The sequence below is a fragment of the Emys orbicularis genome, chromosome 3 (assembly GCF_028017835.1).
Source record: "Emys orbicularis isolate rEmyOrb1 chromosome 3, rEmyOrb1.hap1, whole genome shotgun sequence".
In the NCBI taxonomy this organism is placed as follows: Eukaryota; Metazoa; Chordata; order Testudines; family Emydidae; genus Emys; species Emys orbicularis.
Window position 1 is genome coordinate 1,247,969 of NC_088685.1, and position 21,872 is coordinate 1,269,840.

Sequence of the window (21,872 nt, forward strand, 5' to 3'; positions counted from 1 at the left end):
AGCGATCAGGTTGGTTTGACAAATCAATGCTGTCTGTCACTTATCGCCTTATTATCTTCTAGGTGTTTGCTAATTGATAGCTTAATTATTTGCTCCATTATCTTTCCGGGTACAGAAGTTAAGCTGACTGGTCTGTAATTCCCTGGGTTGTCCTTATTTCCCTTTTTATAGATGGGCACTAGATTTGCCCTTTTCCAGTCTTCTGGAATTTCTCCCGTCTTCCATGACTTCTCAAAGATAATCGCTAATGGCTCAGATATCTCCTCAGTCAGTTCCTTGAGTATTCTAGGATGCATTTCATCAGGCCCTGGTGACTTGAAGACATCTAAATTGTCTAAAGTGACAAAGAGTCCTGTGGCACCTTATAGCCTAACAGACGTATTGGAGCATAAGCTTTCGTGGGTGAACACCCACTTCGTCAGATGGTGGTGATTGGACGTCTGTTAGTCTATAACAGGGGTAGGCAACCTATGGCACGTGCGCCAAAGGCGGCACGCGAGCTGATTTTCAGTGGCACTCACACTGCCCCGGTCCTGGCCACCAGTCCAGGGGGCTCTGTATTTTAATTTAATTATAAATGAAGCTTCTTAAACATTTTAAAACCCTTATTTACTTTACATACAACTATAGTTTAGTTATATATTATAGACTTATAGAAAGAGACCTTCTAAAAACGTTAAAATGTATTACTGGCATGCGAAAGCTTAAATTAGAGGGAATAAATGAAGACTCGGCACACCACTTCTGAAAGGTTGCCGACCCCTGGTCTATAAGGTGCCACAGGACTCTTTGTTGCTTTTTACAGATCCAGACTGACAGGGCTACCCCTCTGATACTTAACTTGTCTAAGTAATTTTTGACTTGTTCTTTCCCTATCTTAGACTCTGATCCTACCTCATTTTTACTGGCATTCGCTATGTTCGACCTCCAATCACCACCAGCCTTCTTGGTGAAAACCGAAACAAAGAAGTCATTAACACCTCTGCCATTTCCACATTTTCTGTTATTGTTTCCCCCCTCATTGAGTAACGGGCCTACCCCGTCCTTGGTCTTCCTCTTGCTTCTAATGTATTTGTAGAATGTTTGCTTGTTACCCTTTATGTCCCTGGCTAGTTTGATCTCGTTTTGTGCCTGGGCTTTTCTAATTTTTTTCTAACTGCCAACTCTCTTCAATTGTTTTTTCCCCTTAGACTTGCTTCCCAGGGGATCTGACCTGCCAACTCCCTGAGTTTGCTGAAGTCGCCTCCTTGAAATCCATTGTCTTTAGTGTGCTGTCCCCAAGCTACCCCGAGCTTGGGAACTGTCCCTTCGATGGGCCAGACCCCCAAGGGGTCCCACTTGGCCTCAACTCTTCCCGAGTCTGAACCTCTGGGGCTCCAGGCCCCCTGCTTCACCCCAGGAGCTCTGATGCACTTTGTCATTGTCTCCTCGGATTTTCCAGTGTTATGGGATCGCCTCGACCACGCCTTTGCAATGACCTGTCCGGGCTCAGACAGGCAGGAGACAGTCTCCCAGCCTGTCCGGAGAGCACACACTCCTTTTACCCCTCTGGGTAAACATGCAAAATATAGGGAAACTGAGGCACACATAGGGGTCATAAAAATATTACAGAACGTTTCCCCTTGGTCACAGTGCCGGAGCACGTAGAAGCCGGGGTGGGGTGGGGTGACGACAGAGCTGTGAGGACCTGGAGTACTGTTAGGAAGGGCTGGATCCAGCCGGAAATGTTTCCCAGGGCAGGGCCAGCCCCCCCCACCCCACCCCACCCCCCAGCAGCCGCTGCTTAGAGTCCTTCCGTGACCCGGGGAAATGCTCGCCCCTGGGCTCTCGGGTGTCTGCTTCCACGGAGCCCAGCCCAGCCTCTCCGCAGGGAGCTCACTGAGCGGTGCCTGCCGGGGAGGGACTGGCAAGGAAACCAAAGCCCGGCAGTTCTAGGGCAGCCAGTCACTCCACACGGGAGCCCAGGGAGCAGAGACTCTGACACCCCTGGAGCCTGGCCGTGGTGATGGCTTTGGGGGCTCTGTAGTGAGGGGCCAGGCAGCAGCTCGTGGGGGGTCAGCAGAGGGACCAGCCAGGGGCCCAGAGCAGGACCTGGGGGTGAGGCCCGTGCCATGCCATGCCATCCCTGCTCTGGGGCATGCTACACAAGGTGGCAGAGGGTTCACAGAGCAAGGGAGCTGGAAGCCAGGACTCCTGGGTTCTGGGAGGGGAGTGGGGTCTGATAGGTCAGGGAGTGGGGCTGGGAGCCCAGACTCCTGGTTTCTAACCCACCAGACCCCCTCCCCTCCCAGAGCCTGGGAGAGGGTCGGTGGGTTAGAACAGGGGGGCTGGGAGCCCGGACTCCTGGTTCTCTCCCTGGCACTGGGAGGGGAGTGGGGTTTAGTGGTTGGAGCAGGGGGCTGGGAGCCAGGACTCCTGGGTTCTCTCCCTGGCTCTGGGAGGGGAATGGGTGGGGCTCTGGGATTAGCAGGTTTGCCACGTGCTGTAGCTGCGGGGCAGGGCTGTTATTGCAGCCGTGCTGCCTGTGTTTTTTGGCAGCGTTTCCCTGGTGCCTGTGGCGCCGGCGAGGTTCAGGCCGGCGTCGCAGGGCTGGGGCGGCTGCGGCCCGAGGAGAGTCGTGATGAGATGTGGCCTCACAGCGCCGCCCTTGAGGAGGGGGCAGGTTAGGCACAAGCCCAGTGCCCTGGAAATGCCCCAAGGAGCTACCGCCAGTGGGGCTGCAGAGGTGAAATCTGGGCGGGTGTCAGCTCCCCGCTGAGGGGATGGGAGGGAGAGGCCCGGCTCAGCCGCCGTGAAATGGTTAATCCGACATTCCTCTGCCCCCGCCATCCATGCAGGGTGCCCAGCCCAGCCCAGCCCAGCCCGGAGCAGTCGGGGCCTTGAGACGGGCTGAGATTAGTCGGAGCGGAGCGAAGGTCCTTGCTGCGCTATCTCCTCGCTGGCTGCTTGCCCGTGGGAAGTGGGTGAGGGGGCAGCCCTGGGCCGAGGGCACCTTGTCGCAGCTGGCTGGGCTGTGGCATGTGACCCCTCCCCGTGTGCCGTGCCAGCCCCTGGCACTGGGGCCGGGGCAGAGTCAGTAGGAGCTGCCCCCCCTCGCTGCTCACCAACCCCTCTCTTCTCTTCCAGCTCGGCGGCTGTGCGCGATGGTGGCTGGGACCGAGGCGCGTGCCGGAGGTGCGGGGTGCTGGTGAGTGGTGCTGGCGCAGCCCCTGCATGGCCCGGGGCGGGTAGAGCCGAGCGCGGGGCCAGCACAGCTGGCATGGCCGGCCTGGGCAGAGCCGGCGGGCGCAGGAGGCTGTAGCGCGGCCGGCCGGCCGGCAGCGTTGCCATGGCGTTCACGGTGGCGGATTACACCGTCTTCGTGCTGCTGCTGGTGCTCTCCTCCGCCATCGGGCTGTTCTACGCACTGAGCGGCGGCCGGCAGCGCACGGTGCAGGAGTTCCTGCTGGCCAACCGCAGCATGAGCTTCCTGCCCGTGGCCCTGTCCTTGCTGGCCACCTTCCAGTCAGCCGTGGCCATCCTGGGCGTGCCGGCCGAGATCTACCGCTTCGGCACCGAGTACTGGTTCTTGGGCTGCTGCTACTTCCTGGGCCTCCTGATCCCGGCGCATGTCTTCATCCCTGTCTTCTACCGCCTCCACCTCACCAGCACCTATGAGGTGACCGCCCGGCGGGCAGGACAGAGCCATGGGTGGGCAGGGCCATGGGGCAGGACGGTGGATGGGCTGGGTGATGGAGCAGGTGGAGGGCAGGGTGAGAAGGCAGGTGGGGGCCTAGATGGGCTAGGTCGGGGACAGGATGATGGGCTGGTGAGGGGGCAGGTTGGGGGCAGGGTGATGGGCTGGTGAGGGGGCAGGTTGGGGGCAGGGTGATGGGCTGGTGAGGGGACAGGAGGGGGGCAGGGAAATGGGCCAGTGATGGGCATCACCAGCCAATTCACGGACTGACTCGTGGGCTGTAGGGTGCCGGAGCAGGATCGGGCATCGTGGGCCCAGAAGGGGGCAGAAGCGAGCCCTGTACACAAAGCCTGTCTGCCCCCCCATGCAGCCCCCCCTCCCCCATGCAGCCCCCCCTGCTCACCCGCTTGCCTCTCCCTTCTCCCCCGGTAGTACCTGGAGCTGCGCTTTAACAAGGCTGTGCGTGTGTGTGGCACCGTGACCTTCATCTTCCAGATGGTGAGCGCGTCTCTCTGGCCCCCCGGCTCCGCTCTGGGCCCCCGGCACGGATGGGTGGCTGGGCTCTGCTGGGGGGTGAGGGGGCCGATATGGGGCAGGCTGCACTACAGGCCCCAGCGCGCAGTGGGGTCAGAGATCTCCCATCCCAGGCGCACGGCATGCTGGGAGCTGCAGCTGGTCACCCCGGCTCTGCCCAGACGCCCGCGAGGCCTGCCGGGGCTGAGTGCGCACGCGGGAGCCCCCGGGACGGGACGGGACGGGCAGGCGCTTGGGGCTGGAGCTCAGTGTCTCGGCCAGAGCCCCCGTGGCCGTGTGCTCGGGTCGGTTCCCATTGGGGTGGGAGGGACAGCGGCCCCTCGGGGTCCCTGGGCGCAGGCAGCGCGGGCGCAAGCGTTTCACCCTCAGAGAGCCGCCCTGGGCCGTGGTCTCACCCAGCACGTCCCGCCTGGGGCCTCCAGGAGAAACCCCCAGCACAGGGAGCCTCTTGGCCAGGGCCGGGCTGGCAGGGGCCTCTCAGCAGGTGGGACAGGAGGGGGCCTGCCCCACATCACCCTGCCCCACGCCCGGCTCTGAGGAGTGCTGCTAATCCTTGCGCTTCCTGGGTGTTGAATTCTTCCCACCCTCCATCAGCCTGGTCCCGCCGGGCCCTGCGCCGGCTGGTGGGGGGCACTGCCTGGTCCCGCCGGGCCCTGCGCCGGCTGGTGGGGGGCACTGCGTGGTCCCGCTGGGCCCTGGCTCTGCAGTGGGGCTGGCTGCCTCTGTTCCGTGTCTCTCTGGCTGGCTCAGGCCACCTGGGCACCGTAACTGCTGCTGCTTCTCTCCCCTGCAGGTGATTTACATGGGGGTCGTTCTCTATGCACCTGCGCTGGCTCTCAATGCAGGTAACGCAGGGAGGGCGGGGTCCTGAGCCCGGGGACGGGAGGGATGAACAGAGGGGGGCGCAGGATAGACGTACCGAAGGCAGTGGCTGAGGGATATTGGGAGCAGCTCTTCTAACACAGGAACAAGGGGACGTTCAGTGACATTGATGAGAGGAAAGAGGTTTTCACCCAAGGTGCCCATAGCCTGTGGAACTCACTGCCACTGTGTGTCACTGAGCTCAAGATTTTAGCGAGATTCACAGCGGGATGGGACGTTTCTCTGGCTCACGGAATATCCAGCGCTAGGCTGGTGAGCCTGATGCTGTCTGGCAGGGAGATTAAACCTCCTGCTTTGGCGTTTCATCCCGTCTCTAGTTATCAGAGCCCAGGAGCAGCCCCTTGGGGAGGGGGGGGGGGAGAACAGGTGACTCCGCACCTGCCCCTGGGGGGGTTCTCACATCTGGACCATGGCTCGGACCCGGGCTGCATCCCCTGCCAAGCGCCTGTGGCTCTGAACACGTAACGCCCGGCCCGGCACTGCGGTGGCCCAAGGCCGGAGCTCCGTGTGCCAGGCCCAGGTGGCTCGTTACTGTTCCTCCAGGGGCCTGGCGAGGAGCTATGGGGGCACAACACCTCCCCCACCCCCAGCAGGGGCGAGGTGCGGCCGCGCCATGCGGCTCACGCGCCTCTCGCTGTGAGGGGAGGCCCGTTCCCAGGCGGGCGGGGGCTGTTCCCTCCCCAGCGTGCCCGGCGTGAGTGGGGGCAGCAGGCTGGGGGGCCAGGCCCAGGACTGGGGTCTCTGGGGCACTGGCTGTCTGGCCCCCACCCTTTCCTGATGGCTGGTGTTTTGCTTGCAGTGACTCAGTTTGACCTCTGGGGGGCGGTGCTGACCATGGGCCTGGTCTGCACCCTGTACACCACCCTGGTAAGCGCTGGCTCCCGCCCATGCAGGGTGGGGGCGCCGGGGGCTGCTCTGGGAACCCTGGGAGAGGCGGGGCGGGGGCTGGGAGGTGAGACCGGAGCGGACACGCGTTCCCCATGGCCCAGGGTCTGTCGGCGCCCAGCCTGGCCCGGGGCAGGAAGCACCAGCAGGCAGAGGGGTGACGGAGAGACCCCTTGGGGTCCCAGCTAGGCAGCTCCCTGTGTGCCCGGGGCAGGGCTGCCTCTGAACACCCCAGGGATGGGGCATCCAGCCCTTTCCCCTCTCCCTGCCGGGGAGCAGCCCCCACTCCTGCCCCCTCGGCCTGCCCCTGCCCCCCTCACCCTGCCGGGGAGCAGCCCCCAGCCCTGCCCCCTCGGCCTGCCCCTGCCCCCCTCGCCCTGCCGGGGAGCAGCCCCCAGCCCTGCCCCCAGCCGGACCCGTCTCCCTGCTTTGGAGTGTCTCCAGAGAGTCACCCTGACCCCCTCCCTCTCACTTCCCCCCTGCCCTCTGGTGACGCCCCATGTCTGCCCCCAACCTGGTGTTGGTGCCCTGCCCCTCTGTGTCGAGGGTTCTCCCCCACCCCAGGTGTGCTGGGGGCTCACTGCCCCGCCCCCGGAGCTCTGGGACTGGCCCCTGCTGGGTGGGGCTGATGCAGGGTGGCCCCCGCGCTCCTGGCCTGCGCTCAGGCTCTGCTGTGGGCCCCGTTCCTTCCGCAGGGTGGGCTGAAGGCCGTCATATGGACCGACGTCTTCCAGACGCTGGTGATGTTCGCAGGGCAGCTGGCCGTCATCGTGGTGGGCACCGTCAAGGTGGGCGGCATGGGGCGGGTCTGGCAGCTGGCGGCTGATCAGGGGAAGATCTCTGGAATCGAGTAAGTGGAACCGTGGAGACCCCGCGGGCCCCCCGGCTGTCACACCCTGTAACGTCTGCCTGGTGCCCCATCCCGTGCCCGCTCAGCCCTGGTTAAGGGGGTGGTGGGGAGAACCCAGCCCACTCCCGTGGGACCTGCCTGCGCTGCGGGTCAGGGAAGGCCCGGGGGGCGCTAGACAAGCCACGGCCTGACGCAGGCCCTGCTTTGGGCAGGAGAAACGGTCCCATAGAGCAGAGCAGGGAGCCGTGGGGGGCAGCCGCACCGTGCTCCCAGCCCCGAGTGCTCTGTGGGGGCCGGGACCCCTCACTCCCAGCCCCACAAGCTCAGATTCCAGCACTTGCCCGTCTGTGTCTCGCTGCAGCCTCAACCCTGACCCCTTTGAGCGTCACACCTTCTGGACCCTGGCCGTCGGGGGCGTCTTCATGATGCTGTCGCTGTATGGCGTGAACCAGGCCCAGGTGCAGCGCTACCTCAGCTCCCGCACCGAGCGGGAGGCCGTGCTGTGAGTATGGGGGGCAGGGGGAGCCATGGTGCGCAGCTGGGCAGAGTCCCGCCAGGGGCCTGGGCAGGAGCGGGCGGCTTGGCCAGCCCTGTTGGGCCCTGGGCAGCTGGGAGGTGCTCTGCACGGGCCCCCCGGCTCCAGTGGGGCAGGGACCCCAACAGCCAAGGCCTTCATAGCTCCCTCTGGCCCCTACAGCCTGCCCTTCCCGGGGAGCGCTGGGCCCGGCTCCTGCTGGCGAGGGGCTCTGGAGAACTGGTCCCAAGGGTTCCTGCTGCACGCGCCCTGTAACACCCCCTCGTCCCTCGCAGCTCCTGCTACGCCGTCTTCCCCTGCCAGCAGGTGGTGTTGTGCCTCAGCTGCCTCACGGGCCTGGTCATGTTTGCCTATTACCAGGAGCATCCGCTCACGGCAGCCCAGAGCCAGGCCTCCTCCGACCAGGTGAGTGCCGGGCTGGGCCCGGGATCGACCCCCTCACCCGAAAGCCAGGGCCCCCCTCCTGGGGATTCCCGACTGCGAGAGCTCTGGGCAGCTTTCTTCCTCGCTCGGAGACGGCCCCTCGGCCTTGCTCCCATGGGCTCGCTGCTAGAAGGGAAACCTTCCCAGCCGCCTGATGCCTGCCTGAGTCAGCAGAGAGCCTGCAACGCTGGCTCTGGGCAGGGGAACGGCACCATGCAGCCCCGGGGCGTTAACTCTGAAACCCAACGATGGCAGCTCTGAGTGATGGTGACGCTGCTAGCGACGGCTGCTGATTGTTTTCACATGCTGTCCCTTCCCCTGGGTGCCCCTGGCCTCTCGCCCCCCTCAGCGAATCGGTGCCCTGACCTCCCCTCCCCTGGCCAGCGCCCTGACCTCCCGTGCCCTCTCCCCTCCCCCGGCCGGCCGGCACCCTGACCAGCTTCCTGCCTTTGCAGGAGGTTAAGTCCGTGAATGGCTATTAGCCAGGATGGGTAAGGAATGGTGTCCCTAGCCTCTGTTTGTCAGAGGGTGGAGATGGACGGCAGGAGAGAGATCACTTGATCATTGCCTGTTAGGTTCACTCCCTCTGGGGCACCTGGCATTGGCCACTGTTGGTAGACAGGATACTGGGCTGGATGGACCTTTGGTCTGACCCAGTATGGCCGTTCTTATGTTCTGCAGCTGGTTCTGTACTTCGTCATGGACGTCCTGAAGGACCTGCCCGGCCTGCCCGGCCTCTTCGTCGCCTGCCTCTTCAGCGGCTCCCTGAGGTGAGTGCCCTGTGCCCGGGCAGTGCCCAGCGCCCAGGTGCTGAGAGTCCCCTGTGTCCGGGCTGGGTGTGACGGGAGCAGGCCCCTCCCATCCGACCCCAGCTCCTCTCTCTGCCTTCCAGCACAATTTCCTCGGCCTTCAACTCCCTGGCCACGGTGACCATGGAGGACCTGATCCACCCCTACTTCCCCGGCCTGCGGGAGTCCCGTGCCACGCTGCTCTCCAAGCTGCTGGGTGAGTCATGCTCCTGCAGGCCACGCGGCTCCCTGCTGGGGGGTCTGTGCCACGCTCCCGGGGGGGAGGGGCGTCCTCCCAGCCCCTGATCCACTGCCAGGTCCCAGTGGCCATGCAAAGAGAGACCCCGAGCCAGCCCCGGGCAGGCAGATCTGTGGGAGCTCTTCCCCATCTGGGGCTGCTTCCCCAGCCCCAGCTCTGCCAGTGCCCTCTAGTCCTGACCCGCAGCCCCCTGCTAGCCCAGCCCTGCCCCCCCCAGCTCTGCCGGTGCCCCTCACTCCCAATCCACAGCCCCTGCTAGCCCAGCCCTGCTCCCCACTGAGCTCTGCCGGTGCCCCTTACTCCCGACCCGCAGCCCCTGCTAGCCCAGCCCTGCCCCCCCCCAGCTCTGCCGGTGCCCCTCACTCCCGATCCACAGCCCCTGCTAGCCCAGCCCTGCCCCCCCCCAGCTCTGCCGGTGCCCCTCACTCCCGATCCACAGCCCCTGCTAGCCCAGCCCTGCCCCCCCCCCAGCTCTGCCGGTGCCTCTCACTCCCGATCCGCAGCCCCTGCTAGCCCAGCCCTGCTCCCCACTGAGCTCTGCTGGTGCCCCTCACTCCCGATCCACAGCCCTGCTAGCCCAGCCCTGCTCCCCACTGAGCTCTGCCGGTGCCCCTCACTCCCGATCCGCAGCCCCTGCTAGCCCAGCCCTGCCCCCCCCCAGCTCTGCCGGTGCCCCTCACTCCCAATCCACAGCCCCTGCTAGCCCAGCCCTGCCCCCCCCCAGCTCTGCCGGTGCCTCTCACTCCCGATCCGCAGCCCCTGCTAGCCCAGCCCTGCTCCCCACTGAGCTCTGCTGGTGCCCCTCACTCCCGATCCACAGCCCCTGCTAGCCCAGCCCTGCTCCCCACTGAGCTCTGCCGGTGCCCCTCACTCCCGATCCGCAGCCCCTGCTAGCCCAGCCCTGCCCCCCCCCAGCTCTGCCGGTGCCCCTCACTCCCAATCCACAGCCCCTGCTAGCCCAGCCCTGCTCCCCACTGAGCTCTGCCGGTGCCCCTTACTCCCGACCCGCAGCCCCTGCTAGCCCAGCCCTGCCCCCCCCCAGCTCTGCCGGTGCCCCTCACTCCCGATCCACAGCCCCTGCTAGCCCAGCCCTGCTCCCCACTGAGCTCTGCCGGTGCCCCTCACTCCCGATCCGCAGCCCCTGCTAGCCCAGCCCTGCTCCCCACTGAGGTCTGCCGGTGCCCCTCACTCCCGACCCGCAGCCCCTGCTGCCCCAGGCTCCTGGCTGTGCCCTGCCCAGGGGCAGGTGGTTGTATTGAGTGATGCTGCAGCTTCTAACCCCCTTCTCCTCCCCAGCTCTCAGTTATGGCCTGCTCTGCCTGGGGATGGCCTACCTCTCCTCCATGATGGGCCCCATGCTGCAGGTAGGACATGACCACCCCAGGGTCATGACTTCACGTGACAGAGACTCCACCATTCACACTAGTTCAAACCAGCGAGTGACCCGGGCCCCAGGCTGCAGAGGGAGGCGAACCCCCCCCCCCACCCCCGGGTCTCTGCCAACCTGACCCGGGGAAAATTCCTTCCAAGCCCCAAATCCGGGATCAGTCAGACTCTGGGCATGTGGGTGAGACCCACCAGCCAGACAGCTGGGAAAGAATTCTCTGCAGTGTCCCATCACCGGCCGCTGGGAGTATTTGCTGCTAGCGGTCGCAGATCAGCTCCATGCCATCGTTGGCAGCCCCATCACACCATCCCCTCCATAAACTGATCACGCTCAGCCTGGAAGCCAGTTCGGGGTTTTGCCCCCACTGCTCCCCTTGGGCGGCTGCTCCAGAACTTCACTCCTCTGGTGGTGAGAAACCTTCCTCTAAATTCAAGTCTAAACCTGTTGATGGCCAGGTTCTAGCCACGTGTTCTTGTGTCCACATGGGCGCTTAGCTTCAATAACTCCCCCCCCAGCCTGGTGTTTATCCCTGGGATGGATTTAGAGAGAGCGATCGATCTCCCCTCGGCCTGCGTCTGGTCAGGCTAAACAAGCCGAGTTCGTTGAGTCTCCTCTCGTAAGGCAGGTTCTCCGTTCCTCCGATCAGCCTCGTCGCCCTTCTCTGCACCTCTTCCAGTCTGAGTTCATCTTTCTTACCCGCGGCAGAGCAGCCCTGCTCGCGTGTTCCAGCCCAGGGCTCACCAGTGCCTGGTTTAATGATACTAGCACGTCCCCATCTCTCCGGGAAATCCCCCGCCTGACGCACCCTAGGACTGCGTTAGCCTTTATCACGGCTGCATCACACTGGCGGCTCATAGTCACCCCGTGATGGACCCATACACCCAGGTCTCTCCTCCTCCATTGCTTCCAGCGGAGACGCCCCCAGCTCACCGTGCCTTGTGTAACGGTCCCAGCACTTCCCTGTCCCTTGGCCTCTGCCTCTGAACGCCCAGCAGTGCCCAAAGGGGCTTGTTGCTAGTACATGTCTCCCCCTCTCTGTGTCCCAGCCTGCGGCAGGGAGCCCCTCTGTCCCGGGGCTGGGCCCTGGCTGCAGGGGTGACGCGCTGTCTCCCCACAGGCTGCCATCAGCATCTTCGGCATGGTGGGCGGCCCGCTGCTGGGACTCTTCTGCCTAGGAATGTTCTGCCCGTGTGCCAATCCCACCGTGAGTGTCCCTCCCGCCTGGGCCCCTCCCTAGCATCTGCGGCCCCAGCCCCGGGCTGGGCCTGTGTCTGCTCCCATCCCCTTCGGGTCTGGCTGGGGCGGGGGGGCGCAGCAGGCCCGGTACTGGCCAGGCCCCGGCCGCTGTGAATCGCTGAGCTCCGCTGCAGTCGACACAGCACGGGGGAAACTGAGGCCGCGCCCAGCAGGGAGCTGGATTCAGCTGGGGCATGGCCCCTCCACCGGCTGGGCAGGGGTCTCAGTGCCTCCCCAGCGGGGTGGAGCAGCCCCTCGGGGTCAGGGAGGTCCCCGGAGCTGCACGGGCCGCCCCTGACTGCTGTCCCCGTGTGCAGGGTGCGATCGCTGGGCTGGCAGCCGGGCTGGCCATGGCCTTCTGGATCGGCATTGGGAGCCTGGTGTCCAACCTGCGGGCGGCCCCCTCGGCCCCGCCGCTGTCCAACGTCACCGACTTCCCGCAGGCCAGCAACCTGAGCACGGCCATCGCCACCACCCTGCTGACCTCGACCCCGGCCCCAAAGCGGTGAGTGGGGGAGCCCTGCTGCGGGGGGGTCTGGCCCCAGCCCTTCCCTGAGCATCTTGGCCACGGGGGAGGGTGCTGGGGACTGGGCTCCGCGGGGGGAGGGGGCTGGGGACTTGGCTCTGCGGGGGGAGGGTGCTGGGGACTGGCCTCCGCGGGGGGAGGGGGCTGGGGACAGGGCTCCGCGGGGGGAGGGGGCTGGGGACAGGGCTCCGCGGGGGGAGGGGGCTGGGGACAGGGCTCCGCGGGGGGAGGGGGCTGGGGACTGGCCTCCGCGGGGGGAGGGGGCTGGGGACAGGGCTCCGCGGGGGGAGGGGGCTGGGGACAGGCCTCCGCGGGGGGAGGGGGCTGGGGACTGGGCTCCGCGGGGGGAGGGGGCTGGGGACTGGGCTCCGCCGGGGGAGGGGGCTGGGGACTGGGCTCTGCCGGGGGAGGGGGCTGGGGACTGGGCTCCGCGGGGGGAGGGGGCTGGGGACTGGGCTCTGCCGGGGGAGGGGGCTGGGGACGGCTCTGCGGGGGGAGGGGGCTGGGGACTGGGCTCCGCCGGGGGGAGGGGGCAGGGGACTGGGCTCCGCCGGGGGGAGGGGGCTGGGGACGGCTCTGCGGGGGGAGGGGGCTGGGGACTGGGCTCTGCCGGGGGGAGGGGGCAGGGGACTGGGCTCCGCCGGGGGAGGGGGCTGGGGACAGGGCTCCGCCGGGGGAGGGGGCTGGGGACTGGGCTCCGCCGGGGGAGGGGGCTGGGGACTGGGCTCTGCGGGGGGAGGGGGCTGGGGACTGGGCTCTGCGGGGGGAGGGGGCTGGGGACTGGGCTCTGCCGGGGGGAGGGGGCAGGGGACTGGGCTCCGCGGGGGGAGGGGGCTGGGGACTGGGCTCCGCGGGGGGAGGGGGCAGGGGACAGGGCTTCGCGGGGGGAGGGGGCTGGGGACAGGGCTCCGCGGGGGGAGGGGGCAGGGGACAGGGCTTCGCGGGGGGAGGGGGCTGGGGACTGGGCTCTGCCGGGGGAGGGGGCTGGGGACTGGGCTCCGCCGGGGGAGGGGGCTGGGGACAGGGCTCCGGTGCCTGCCAGGCACAGGGGAGGCTGCTGGGCCCCCGCTGGAGGCTGCTGGGAGACCAAAGGAGCATCCCTCGAAGGGGTGAAGAGGCGTTAACCTCCTGCCGGGCTGCAGACGGAGGCATGCGGGGCCCTGGGCCCGCCGAGGGAGCAGAGACGTCCAGTGGCGGCTGGAGCCTGTGTGGGTGCCAGGTCCCCAGCTGCCCCCTAACCCGGCTGTTCCCCCCACAGCCTCTCGGGGCTCCAGAAATTCTACAGCCTGTCGTACATGTGGTACAGCGCCCACAACTCCACCACCGTCATCCTGGTGGGCCTGCTGGTCAGCCTGCTCACGGGTACGTGCGGGGGGGCTCCTGGCTGTGCATGGGGGGGTGAGAGGTTCTCATGGATCCAGAGGATCTGGCTACCCCCCAGTTCTAAGCAGGCCCTGGTGTGCCAGTCCCGCAATGGGAGGGCTCCTGCCTCAGCCCGTCGCCCTGCCCAGCAAGTCCCGCTGAGCCAGACGCCCGGGAGAGACTCGGCCACTCTGCAGGGACCCCTGCGTCCGCCAGTGCCTGCAGGGACACCAGGCAGCCTTTCCCCCAGAGCAGCTCTCGTGGGGGGCCCTTGGCTTGGCCCAGGGAAGTCGGGGTTAAGTCCCTGCTGGCCGACGCCAGGGCTGCTAGAGCCAGCCTGCTCCAGGAACCAGATCCCTGCCTGCCGGAGCTTCCCACTGTCCATGGGTCTGTCCTGGGCTCCCACTGTCTGCCTGGTCGCGGGTCTAGCTGGTCCTAGCCTTCGGCGGTGCTGCGCCCCCACCTCCTGTCTCCTACCCAAGAGCAGCCCCCACAGGCTGGCAGCCCTGAGCCCGGCGGGTCGCGGCCAGGCCCGTAGGTCAGGGACAGGACAGAAAATCCCACTCTCGGCTGTGTGGGGGCGGGAGGGAGGGAGGGAGGGGCTCAGGGGTGGGGGAATAAAGGGCTCGTGGCTGCGGGCAGGAGCTCCGGTTTGGGGCCCCCCAGGCTCCCTGTTAGGCTGGGGGCTGGATGCCCATGACCGGAGAGCAGAGGCTACGGCCCAGCATGCAGCGCTGCCCTTGGGGGGCGTCTGTCCTGAGGCCAGGGGCTGCGGCCTGCCCCAGGCACAGCCGTGGGTGCCGTGTGGCTGCGGGCTCCTGGCCGTGGCCGGTCCAGGCTGGGTTGCCCCAGGGGAGGGCAGGGAAGGAGAGAATAGACCCAACCCTGCCTCCCCTGGCATCGGGGGTCTCTGCGCTCTGGGCCTGGGGAAGGGCAGGCTGAAGTGGGGACGTAGGGCCTGGCCTGGCACCAGGAGCAGGACAGTCTGAGGGGCGCAGGGGCCCGTGTAAGCCCCTGTGCTCTGTCCCTCGCCCTGGCAGGTCCCACCAAGGGAGCGACCGTCAACCCTCGCACCATCTACCCCGTGCTGCCCCGGCTGCTCTGCTGCCTGCCCCAGAGGTATCGGGAACGGCTGAGCTGTGGGGTGGGCTGCTCCGCTGAGGTGAGTGGCTGGGGGCCCTGTGAGTGCGGCAGGGCAGGCCGGGACCCCAGTTACCATCCCTGCCCGGCGACGCGCCCCCACGTTATTCCATACGGTTCCCGCCCGAGCCCCCGTCGTCGCCGGGCACAGCCCCTGTCGCGGGACTGCTCTCGGGGGGGCTGGGCGCGCCAGCAGGGGGCCGGTCAGCTCCGCAGGCCTGGAGCTGGGCACGGCCGGGGGGGCTCGGCTGGTCCTTGTTTCATCCAGACTAGGCCCCGTGGCAGCTCCGTCTCCCACCCAGGCGAGCCTGGCCCTGGTGAGGGCCTGAGGACAGAGCTGTCGACCTCCATCCCCACCCTGGAGCTTTCGGCTCCGAGATCCGCTGGGCCCAGGCCCTGGGGCGCCCCAGAGGGAAGGGCCGAGACCTTGAACCTGGCCTGATGCCGGTGGGCAGGTGGGATGTGCTGGCAGGAGCCTGGCTGTGGAGGAGACGTGCTGCAGAGGCTGGGCTGGCTGGAGTCCCCGCAGTGCCCAGGGCTCCCTGCCCAGGTGTGTCGCGTTGCCGTGATGCAGATGGGGGGTGTAGAAGTGGGGCGGGGTCTCCTAGCCATGGAGGGGGTGGGGTGCGTTCAGCCCGGAGGCAGGTCACAGCACTGGGGGCTGGCACCGCTCGCCCTGTGTCCGGTAGCTCCCAGCCCGCCGGTCACGCCCCGAGTGTGTGCGCCCCACATGCTCACTCCCCAGCACCCTGGCTGGAGCCCCACTCGCTTCCACAGGCCAGGGGGCCCTGTCCCAGACAGTCCCCGGCTCTGGGCTCCGTACAGTCCCGGGGAGAATCATAGAATATCAGGGTCGGAAGGGACCTCAGGAGGTATCTAGTCCCACCCCCTGCTCAAAGCAGGACCAATCCCCAACTAAATCATCCCAGCCAGGGCTTTGTCGAATAGAGGGGAACGATCACGTCCCTCGATCTGCTGGCAATGCCCCTACTTATACAGCCCAGAATGCCGTTAGCCTTCTTGGCAACAAGGGCACGCTGTTGACTCATAGAACCCCTTCAGTGCGACAGGCCCCCCCGTCGGTCTCTGGGGCTAGGCCCTCTGCCCCACCCCGTCCCGGCAACGCACCTCTGGGCCCCCAGCACGCCTGGCTCTGCCGTGGGCCCCCTCAGGGAGCCCACTCGCTCTGGGCCCCCAGGGCCTCCCCCCAGAGGGAGCAACGCCCCCCGATCTCCAGCCTGCAGTGACTCAGCCAGCCACACAGGTGGTTTGTTGAGCATCTGGACCCAGCCCAGGCAGTTCTCAGGGCCCTCGGGCCTGGCCAGTCTCAGCCCCGGCCAGCTGGGTCTGTCCCGTCCCGATGGGCCCAGGCCGCTTTTTGTCCCCAGCCCAGCCCCATCCCACCCCGCCCCCTCCTTCCAGCCAACCACCCAATATCCCCTCCCCCACCAGCCCCTCATCTGTCCTGTGTCCTCCGTCCCAGGTAAACAGGCTGCCTGCACCCTCTCTCTTCCGGCCTTTGTCCCGCCCCGGCTGGAACTGGCTGGGCAGGTCCCCCGGCCTCTCTCTCCTCAGCCCGTTGTCCTCCCACTGGCCGTAACCATCTGTCTCCCAAGCTGGGCTGGGCCTCCCGGGCACTAGTCACTGGGTCCCCAAGCTCCAGGCTGTGTCTGGGGTCCCGGCTGCTAGACAAGGTCACACCTGGTCCTCTGCAACCCCCCCTTCCATCCCCTCATTACGCATGCAGCACACAGGGAAACTGAGGCACACACAGGGTTCATGCAAAACACTAAGAAATGTCCCACTTCATCCCAGCCCCCGACACACTCCCAGTCCTGAATGTCCATAAAACCATGTGCCCTGCAGTGCCCAGCCCTCTCCTGCCCACTCAGAGCAATAATACGGCTCCTTGCTCCTTTAGAGAGACCAAAGCAGATCACATCTTGTCACCCTGCCCTTCCCGCACCGCCCGGAGCTGGTTTATCGTACAAATAAACAAACGAGTCACAAAGTAGCCATCAGGGTACGTAAGGAATGGAGACGGATAGCGACCAGTAAAACACAACCAAAGACACTTTCCAGTGACCTGGGCTTTGTTCAAGGTGGATTTCTCCTTCCCAGCCATGGCTGGCTGGCTCTCCGCAGACGCGCAAGGGGCTGGTTTCTTTTGGTGAAAGCTCTTTGCCTACACAGGTTCCTCACCTACATTCAGTTTGCAGAGACTTCACCCCCCCCCCCCCCCGGCTTGAAGGACCCACCTTTCTCGGCTTGCCAGAGCCCTGTTCCCTTGCACCTGCCTAGTGCCGGGTGTCACAGATGGCAGCTGGCTTTGCCGATGTCTCCCGAAGGCCAATGACCTTGTTTCCAGAGGCCGATTGGCTGGATGTTTTTCCCTTCCTGTGGGCTTCCCATCCCCTGCTTGGAAATGGGGCTTCCAGGTTGTGACTCCGCCACGCTTAACGGACGTAGGAGACGGGGACAGCGGTGACGTTCCCTGCTGGCGGGGAAGGACCTGTTTCTCCTTTGCTAGGACACTCTGTGAAGCGCAATGTCCCATAGTTCCTGATGGAGTGTCACGGCCGTGCAGACATTTGGTGGTGCTGTTAATCACCAGCGTGTGCCAGGCCTTCACTGAACACCTCACTCCATACATGGTTATAACCCAGAAATGTTGGACACAATCAGGTGATCCAATTGCTTAGCACGTGAGGTTCAGACCCCCTGTCTTTATAGCCCAGATAAAGTTTCTCTTCCCTGCTGGAAGCTTTCTCCTGCCCCAGGTGGTAGCTTGGGGCTTCGTTTGCCTGACACGTAAATGGACCTGCATTGTCTCTGCTTGACCCTGGGCTGGGCATAGAAGCAAAGACGCCTTCCTTTGTCTAGGGCAGACCTGTTTACCAACTCCCCTGACGTGCCTGGTTTAAACACCCGTTAGTGTAATTCCAGCGTGTATCCGTAACTCTTACTACACACCGCACGTACATCACGCAAGAACATGAATGACCAGCAAGACAGTTGCCTGGTGACATACCACATGACACCTGGTAGATACAGGTGTCACGGAGTGTGGGGGGACCCAAGGCCCTGCACCCCCGGCTTCCTGCGATTCACCATGACTCTCAGCCAGCCAGTAAAGCAGAAGGTTTATTTAGACGACAGGAACACAGTCCAAGACAGGTCTTGCAGGCACAGACAACAGGACCCCCCTCAGGTAGGTCCATCTTGGGGTCCCAGGGCACCACAGCCCCCTTGGGGGGTCAGAGCCCCGTCTGCCTCCCAGCCCTTCCACCAGCCAGCTCTGAAGACTCTCTCCCCAGCCTTTGTTCAGTTTCCTGGGCCAAGGTGTCACCTGGCCTCTAACCCCTTCCTGGGTTCTCACGTTACATGCTCAGGTATTCTCCCTCACGGCCAGTCTCCCATCCCCCAATGCAGACCATCCTAGCCACACTCCCCTGCCTTCCCAGCCAACACTCCCCTGTCAGCATTCAAAGACCACATTAAGAACAGTCCCAGTTCGTCACAACAGGTTAGCGCTACAGTGAGCTGGGTACATGGAGCTGGTCTCCTCAGCTGATCCGGGGGAGCCCCTTGCCTTCCGGCACTGGGATTGCTTAGGGCCCCGGCGTTACTGCTGGGATGGGGCCGGGCTCCGAGCCAGCCGGAGATGGTCGTCGGCGTCACTGCCGGGTGCTGCTGTGTGAGAGCTCAGCGAGGAATCCAGCCATCTCCCAGGCCGGGGACTGACCTGACCCTCACCCATGGAGATGGCCCTGGGGCCAGCTGGCCTCAGCCTGGCTTGGGACCGCTGGAGCCAGCTGTTCTCCAGGCCTGGGGCCATCTCGGTGGTTGTGGGGGCTGGAACATGGCGAAGGGCAGACGGGGGGGTGGCGCTGCGGCCCCGGCGTCTGACCGGCTCACCTAGCGGCTGCAGGTGGCTTTGAGAAGGGCCCGAGGGAGACGTGGTCATTGTGGCACACATCCGGGGCCGTTCCCAGCGCTGCTCGTTGGATGCGTCCCTCCAGCAAGGACTCAGCCCACTTCAGCGCATTCCCTTGGACCCGTCCACCTCGCTCAGGCCAGCCAAGCATGCCCTGGGCAGCAGGTCGAGCGCTGCCGGGGGGACGCAGGACAAGAATGGGTGTCTGGCCTCTGTCCGCTGACAGACGGGAGCCATCCATCAGCACCTCTAGGGCGGGGTCCATCCCAGGGCCTCGCCCCAATGCAGCTTGGGCCGGGGCCGGGATGTTCGCTCCAGGAAGCCAGCCGGGGCTTGCTGCTCTCTGAGCTGGCTCGGGCCTGGGAGCTTTAACCGCTGGGCTAGAGCCGGCGGCTCAGGGTGGGGCCCTGCAGGGTGGGCAAGCGGCCGCGGGTTGGAAGGAGGAAGGGAGGCGTTGGCTGTTCCAGGCAGTAGCAGCTCCAGGACTTGGCCCAAGTCCAGACCTCGAGCAGGGCCTGTCCTGAACACTGGGAGCAAAGGCAGCTGGTGGCTGGCAGGGGTAGAGGGAGCAGGTCCGTGGGGCCAGCCCCATGGCCTATTTCCTGACCCCTGGACCAGCTAGGAGCCAGTGCCTGCCAGCGGGGAAAGACCCCAGTCCCCCTCTCACCCTCGTCTTTCCCCGCGCAGGACGGGAGCTGCGTGGAGCCGGCGCCCCAGGCCCCGGAGAAGACCAGCAATGGAATGCTGAATGGCCCCATCGGGGGCCTGGCCCCTGCGGAGGAGGCGGAGGGCGAGGGCTTTGCCAGGGCGGAGGGCGCTCACACCTACATCCTGCAGGAGACGTCGCTCTGAGCGGGGCCCCAGGCGGCAGAGCGGGAGCTGGTGTCCGGCCGCTGGGGGTGGAACACAAAGGCCCCTCTGGGAGCACCGGCCTCGGCCTGGGAACGGCCCCGCTGAGCGCGCACATCGCGAGGGGGCTGCTCCCCTCTGGGGCGGGTTCCTGGCCCCCCTACCTGCTCCCTGCCCGTGGCTCTGGGCTCCACGCACACTCAGGCCACAAAGCACCAAATGACCCCCTAGGCTGGCTGGCGCCCACCCTGCACTACCGGAGCCCAGCTGATGGGGTCAGGCCCCAGCCTGGAACTGGGCTAGCCCTGCCTTGCTGGCCACTTGCCCACACATGCCCTGAGTGGCACAGGATTAACTGCTGTGATGTGCCAAGCCTGGGGGCGGGGTGAGACCCCACTGGTTCCCAGGCCCTGAGCTGGGCCTTGCACTGATGCACTGGGTGATGCTGTGAGGGGACCAGCCGGCCTCCCGCCGCGTGGGGCCAGGTGCCCGGGATCAGGCCCTCGTTTCTAGGTGCACTAATCCCTGCAGTCGGTCCGTCCGTCCATCCCTGCGCAGGCCGTCCCTGCCCATGGGGGGCGGAGGGGGTGTCTGCAGGACCCCTGGACCCCCCCTCATTTCCTGAGGTCTGGACTGTCTGCCCCTGGAGCCAAGGGCCCTGTCCCTCAGCCTCCCACTGGCCCGCTCCGTGCCCCAGCGCTGAGATGGGCCCTGCTCCTAACAGACTCTGCCCCGGCCCCACCTGGCGGGGGCCATGTGCCTTTCCCTGCCGTCGGGCCCTGACCCCTGGGCTCAGGTCGGCTCATGACGGGGGAGCGAGGCTGGGAGCCTGCCCCTTTGGGGCACTGGCATGAGGCTGAGTGGGCCCAGCCCGGGGCAGCACCTCCCGCTCTGGCCGTGGGATTCTGCACTGCAGCCTCACAGGGTGTGGTGGCCCCCGGTGCCCCGTTTGCACCATGCCAGGCGCTGCACTGCATGCTGGGAACTGTAGTTTGATCAGGCCCCTGCTCCAGTTGCAGGTGGAGATGATGGACCAGCTGCATTCCTGGGGGCTGCGGGGCTGCCCTTGTCACCTGGGCCGTTAGCCGGGCTCGGAGTCCTGGTGCTGCACCGCCTTGGTGCAGAGCCCGGCCTGTGCCCCCCCACATTACCCTGGGGGTCAGTGACTGTGCTGGGGAGCAGATTGGTTCTGACGCGTGCAGCCACGTGGAGGGGCCAGCACAGGCTGCTGGCTGCTCCCAGTTGCCCCAGGCAGGGGGCTAGGGCTGGGGCATGCCTGTGGGGGTACGCAGGGCCACAGCTACAATTTGCAATGGTGCCCCCTGCTCGCAGCCCCCCCACAGCCAATGTCCTGCACTTGCAGCCCCCCCCCCAGCCAGTCCCCCTGTTCTCAGACCCCCCACCCCATCCCTGCTCCCTCCCTGCTGCTCCCAGCCCCCCCACAGCCAGGTCCCCCTGCTCACAGCCCACTGCCAGTGCCCCCTGTTCTCAGACCTCCCCACCCCATCCCTGCCCCCTGCTTGCAGCCCCCCACAGCCAGTGCCCCCACTCACAGCCCCCCCATCCCTGCCCCCTGGGGCCCTTCCCTGATTCTGTTCAATGAGTTGTTCTAATTGTTCGTTAATTGTCTCTTGCCCCCAGCACCGGGGGCTGTTGTCTCAGTAAAGTGATTCTCTGCGATTACGCTGCTGTGTGGTGTCTGGGCCCTGCTCTGCGGAGCCCCCTCCCCACCCGCCTGCAGGGAAAGGGACACCTTCCCCCGGCCCAAGACCCAGCGGGGGCTGGGCAGGATGGGGCAGCTCTGGCCCCCAGCGTGGGCGCTCAGGCCTGGGGCACCCCCGAGCCACGGGCATCTGCCAGAATTGCTGCCCACGCACCAGCCCGCGGGCCAGGGAGGCAGCTGCAGCCACTAGGGGGTGTTCCTGGCACGGGGCGACCAGGGCTGGGCCCAGCTCCGGCAGGCGGGACCCTGGCTGACCCCTCCGGCTCTGCAGTCAGCACCCACCTGGGTCGCCCTCAGGCCCGTGCAGCAGGGCCCAATGCTGCTAGTCAACACGGGCAGAGGCTGCCCGGAGCCGGGCAAGCCCGGCGTTGTGGGATGGGGCTGGCTCTGTGGCTTTGCCTGCCCGGCTGCTCCCCAGCCTCTGACTGCCCCGGGCTGGGCGGGACGCCCCAAGCGGCAGGAGGAGCCAGTCGCGGCTCTGATGGGGGCCTCGGCTCGCTCCAGTCCCTGCCCTGTTCCTGGACCAGGGCTGCAGCGCCAGGCATGGCAGAAAGCCCAGGGGGCTGGCTCCTTAAAAGTGGGGGGCAGAGTTGGGAGCTGAGCTTATGGGGGGGGGGGAGCCCATCACTTGCTGCATTTACAATGAGCCTGGCCAGCACTCCCCAGGGGTGTGGGCTGCAAGGGGGAGGAGCCAGGCCCCGGGGGTGTGGGCTGCAAGGGGGAGGAGCCAGGCCCCGGGGGTCGGGGGTCAGACGGGACCTAAATCACCTGTAGAAAATGTTGCTGAAAAACCACAGGAGCAGGCAGCGCCCAGGCAGAAAACGAGATTAAACCAGCTCGAGCCTGTCCAAGTTAGACTCCGGACTCAGTTTGTCAGAGC

At 65.9% G+C, this 21,872-nt stretch overlaps 1 protein-coding gene across 1 annotated transcript; it reads left to right on the forward strand.

Moving 5' to 3' along the window:
• The first annotated feature begins 3,325 nt into the window (after nucleotides 1-3,325).
• On the forward strand, nucleotides 3,326-19,272 carry SLC5A6 (solute carrier family 5 member 6). The gene is made up of 15 exons (XM_065401112.1): nucleotides 3,326-3,658; nucleotides 4,109-4,174; nucleotides 5,004-5,055; nucleotides 5,892-5,959; nucleotides 6,673-6,827; nucleotides 7,189-7,329; nucleotides 7,638-7,767; nucleotides 8,467-8,555; nucleotides 8,678-8,790; nucleotides 10,129-10,196; nucleotides 11,337-11,423; nucleotides 11,773-11,960; nucleotides 13,240-13,343; nucleotides 14,384-14,505; nucleotides 19,108-19,272. Exons 1-15 carry the CDS (start codon nucleotides 3,329-3,331, stop codon nucleotides 19,270-19,272), a joined length of 1,878 nt encoding a protein of 625 aa, XP_065257184.1. The 5' UTR covers nucleotides 3,326-3,328.
• Nucleotides 19,273-21,872: the final 2,600 nt, after the last annotated feature.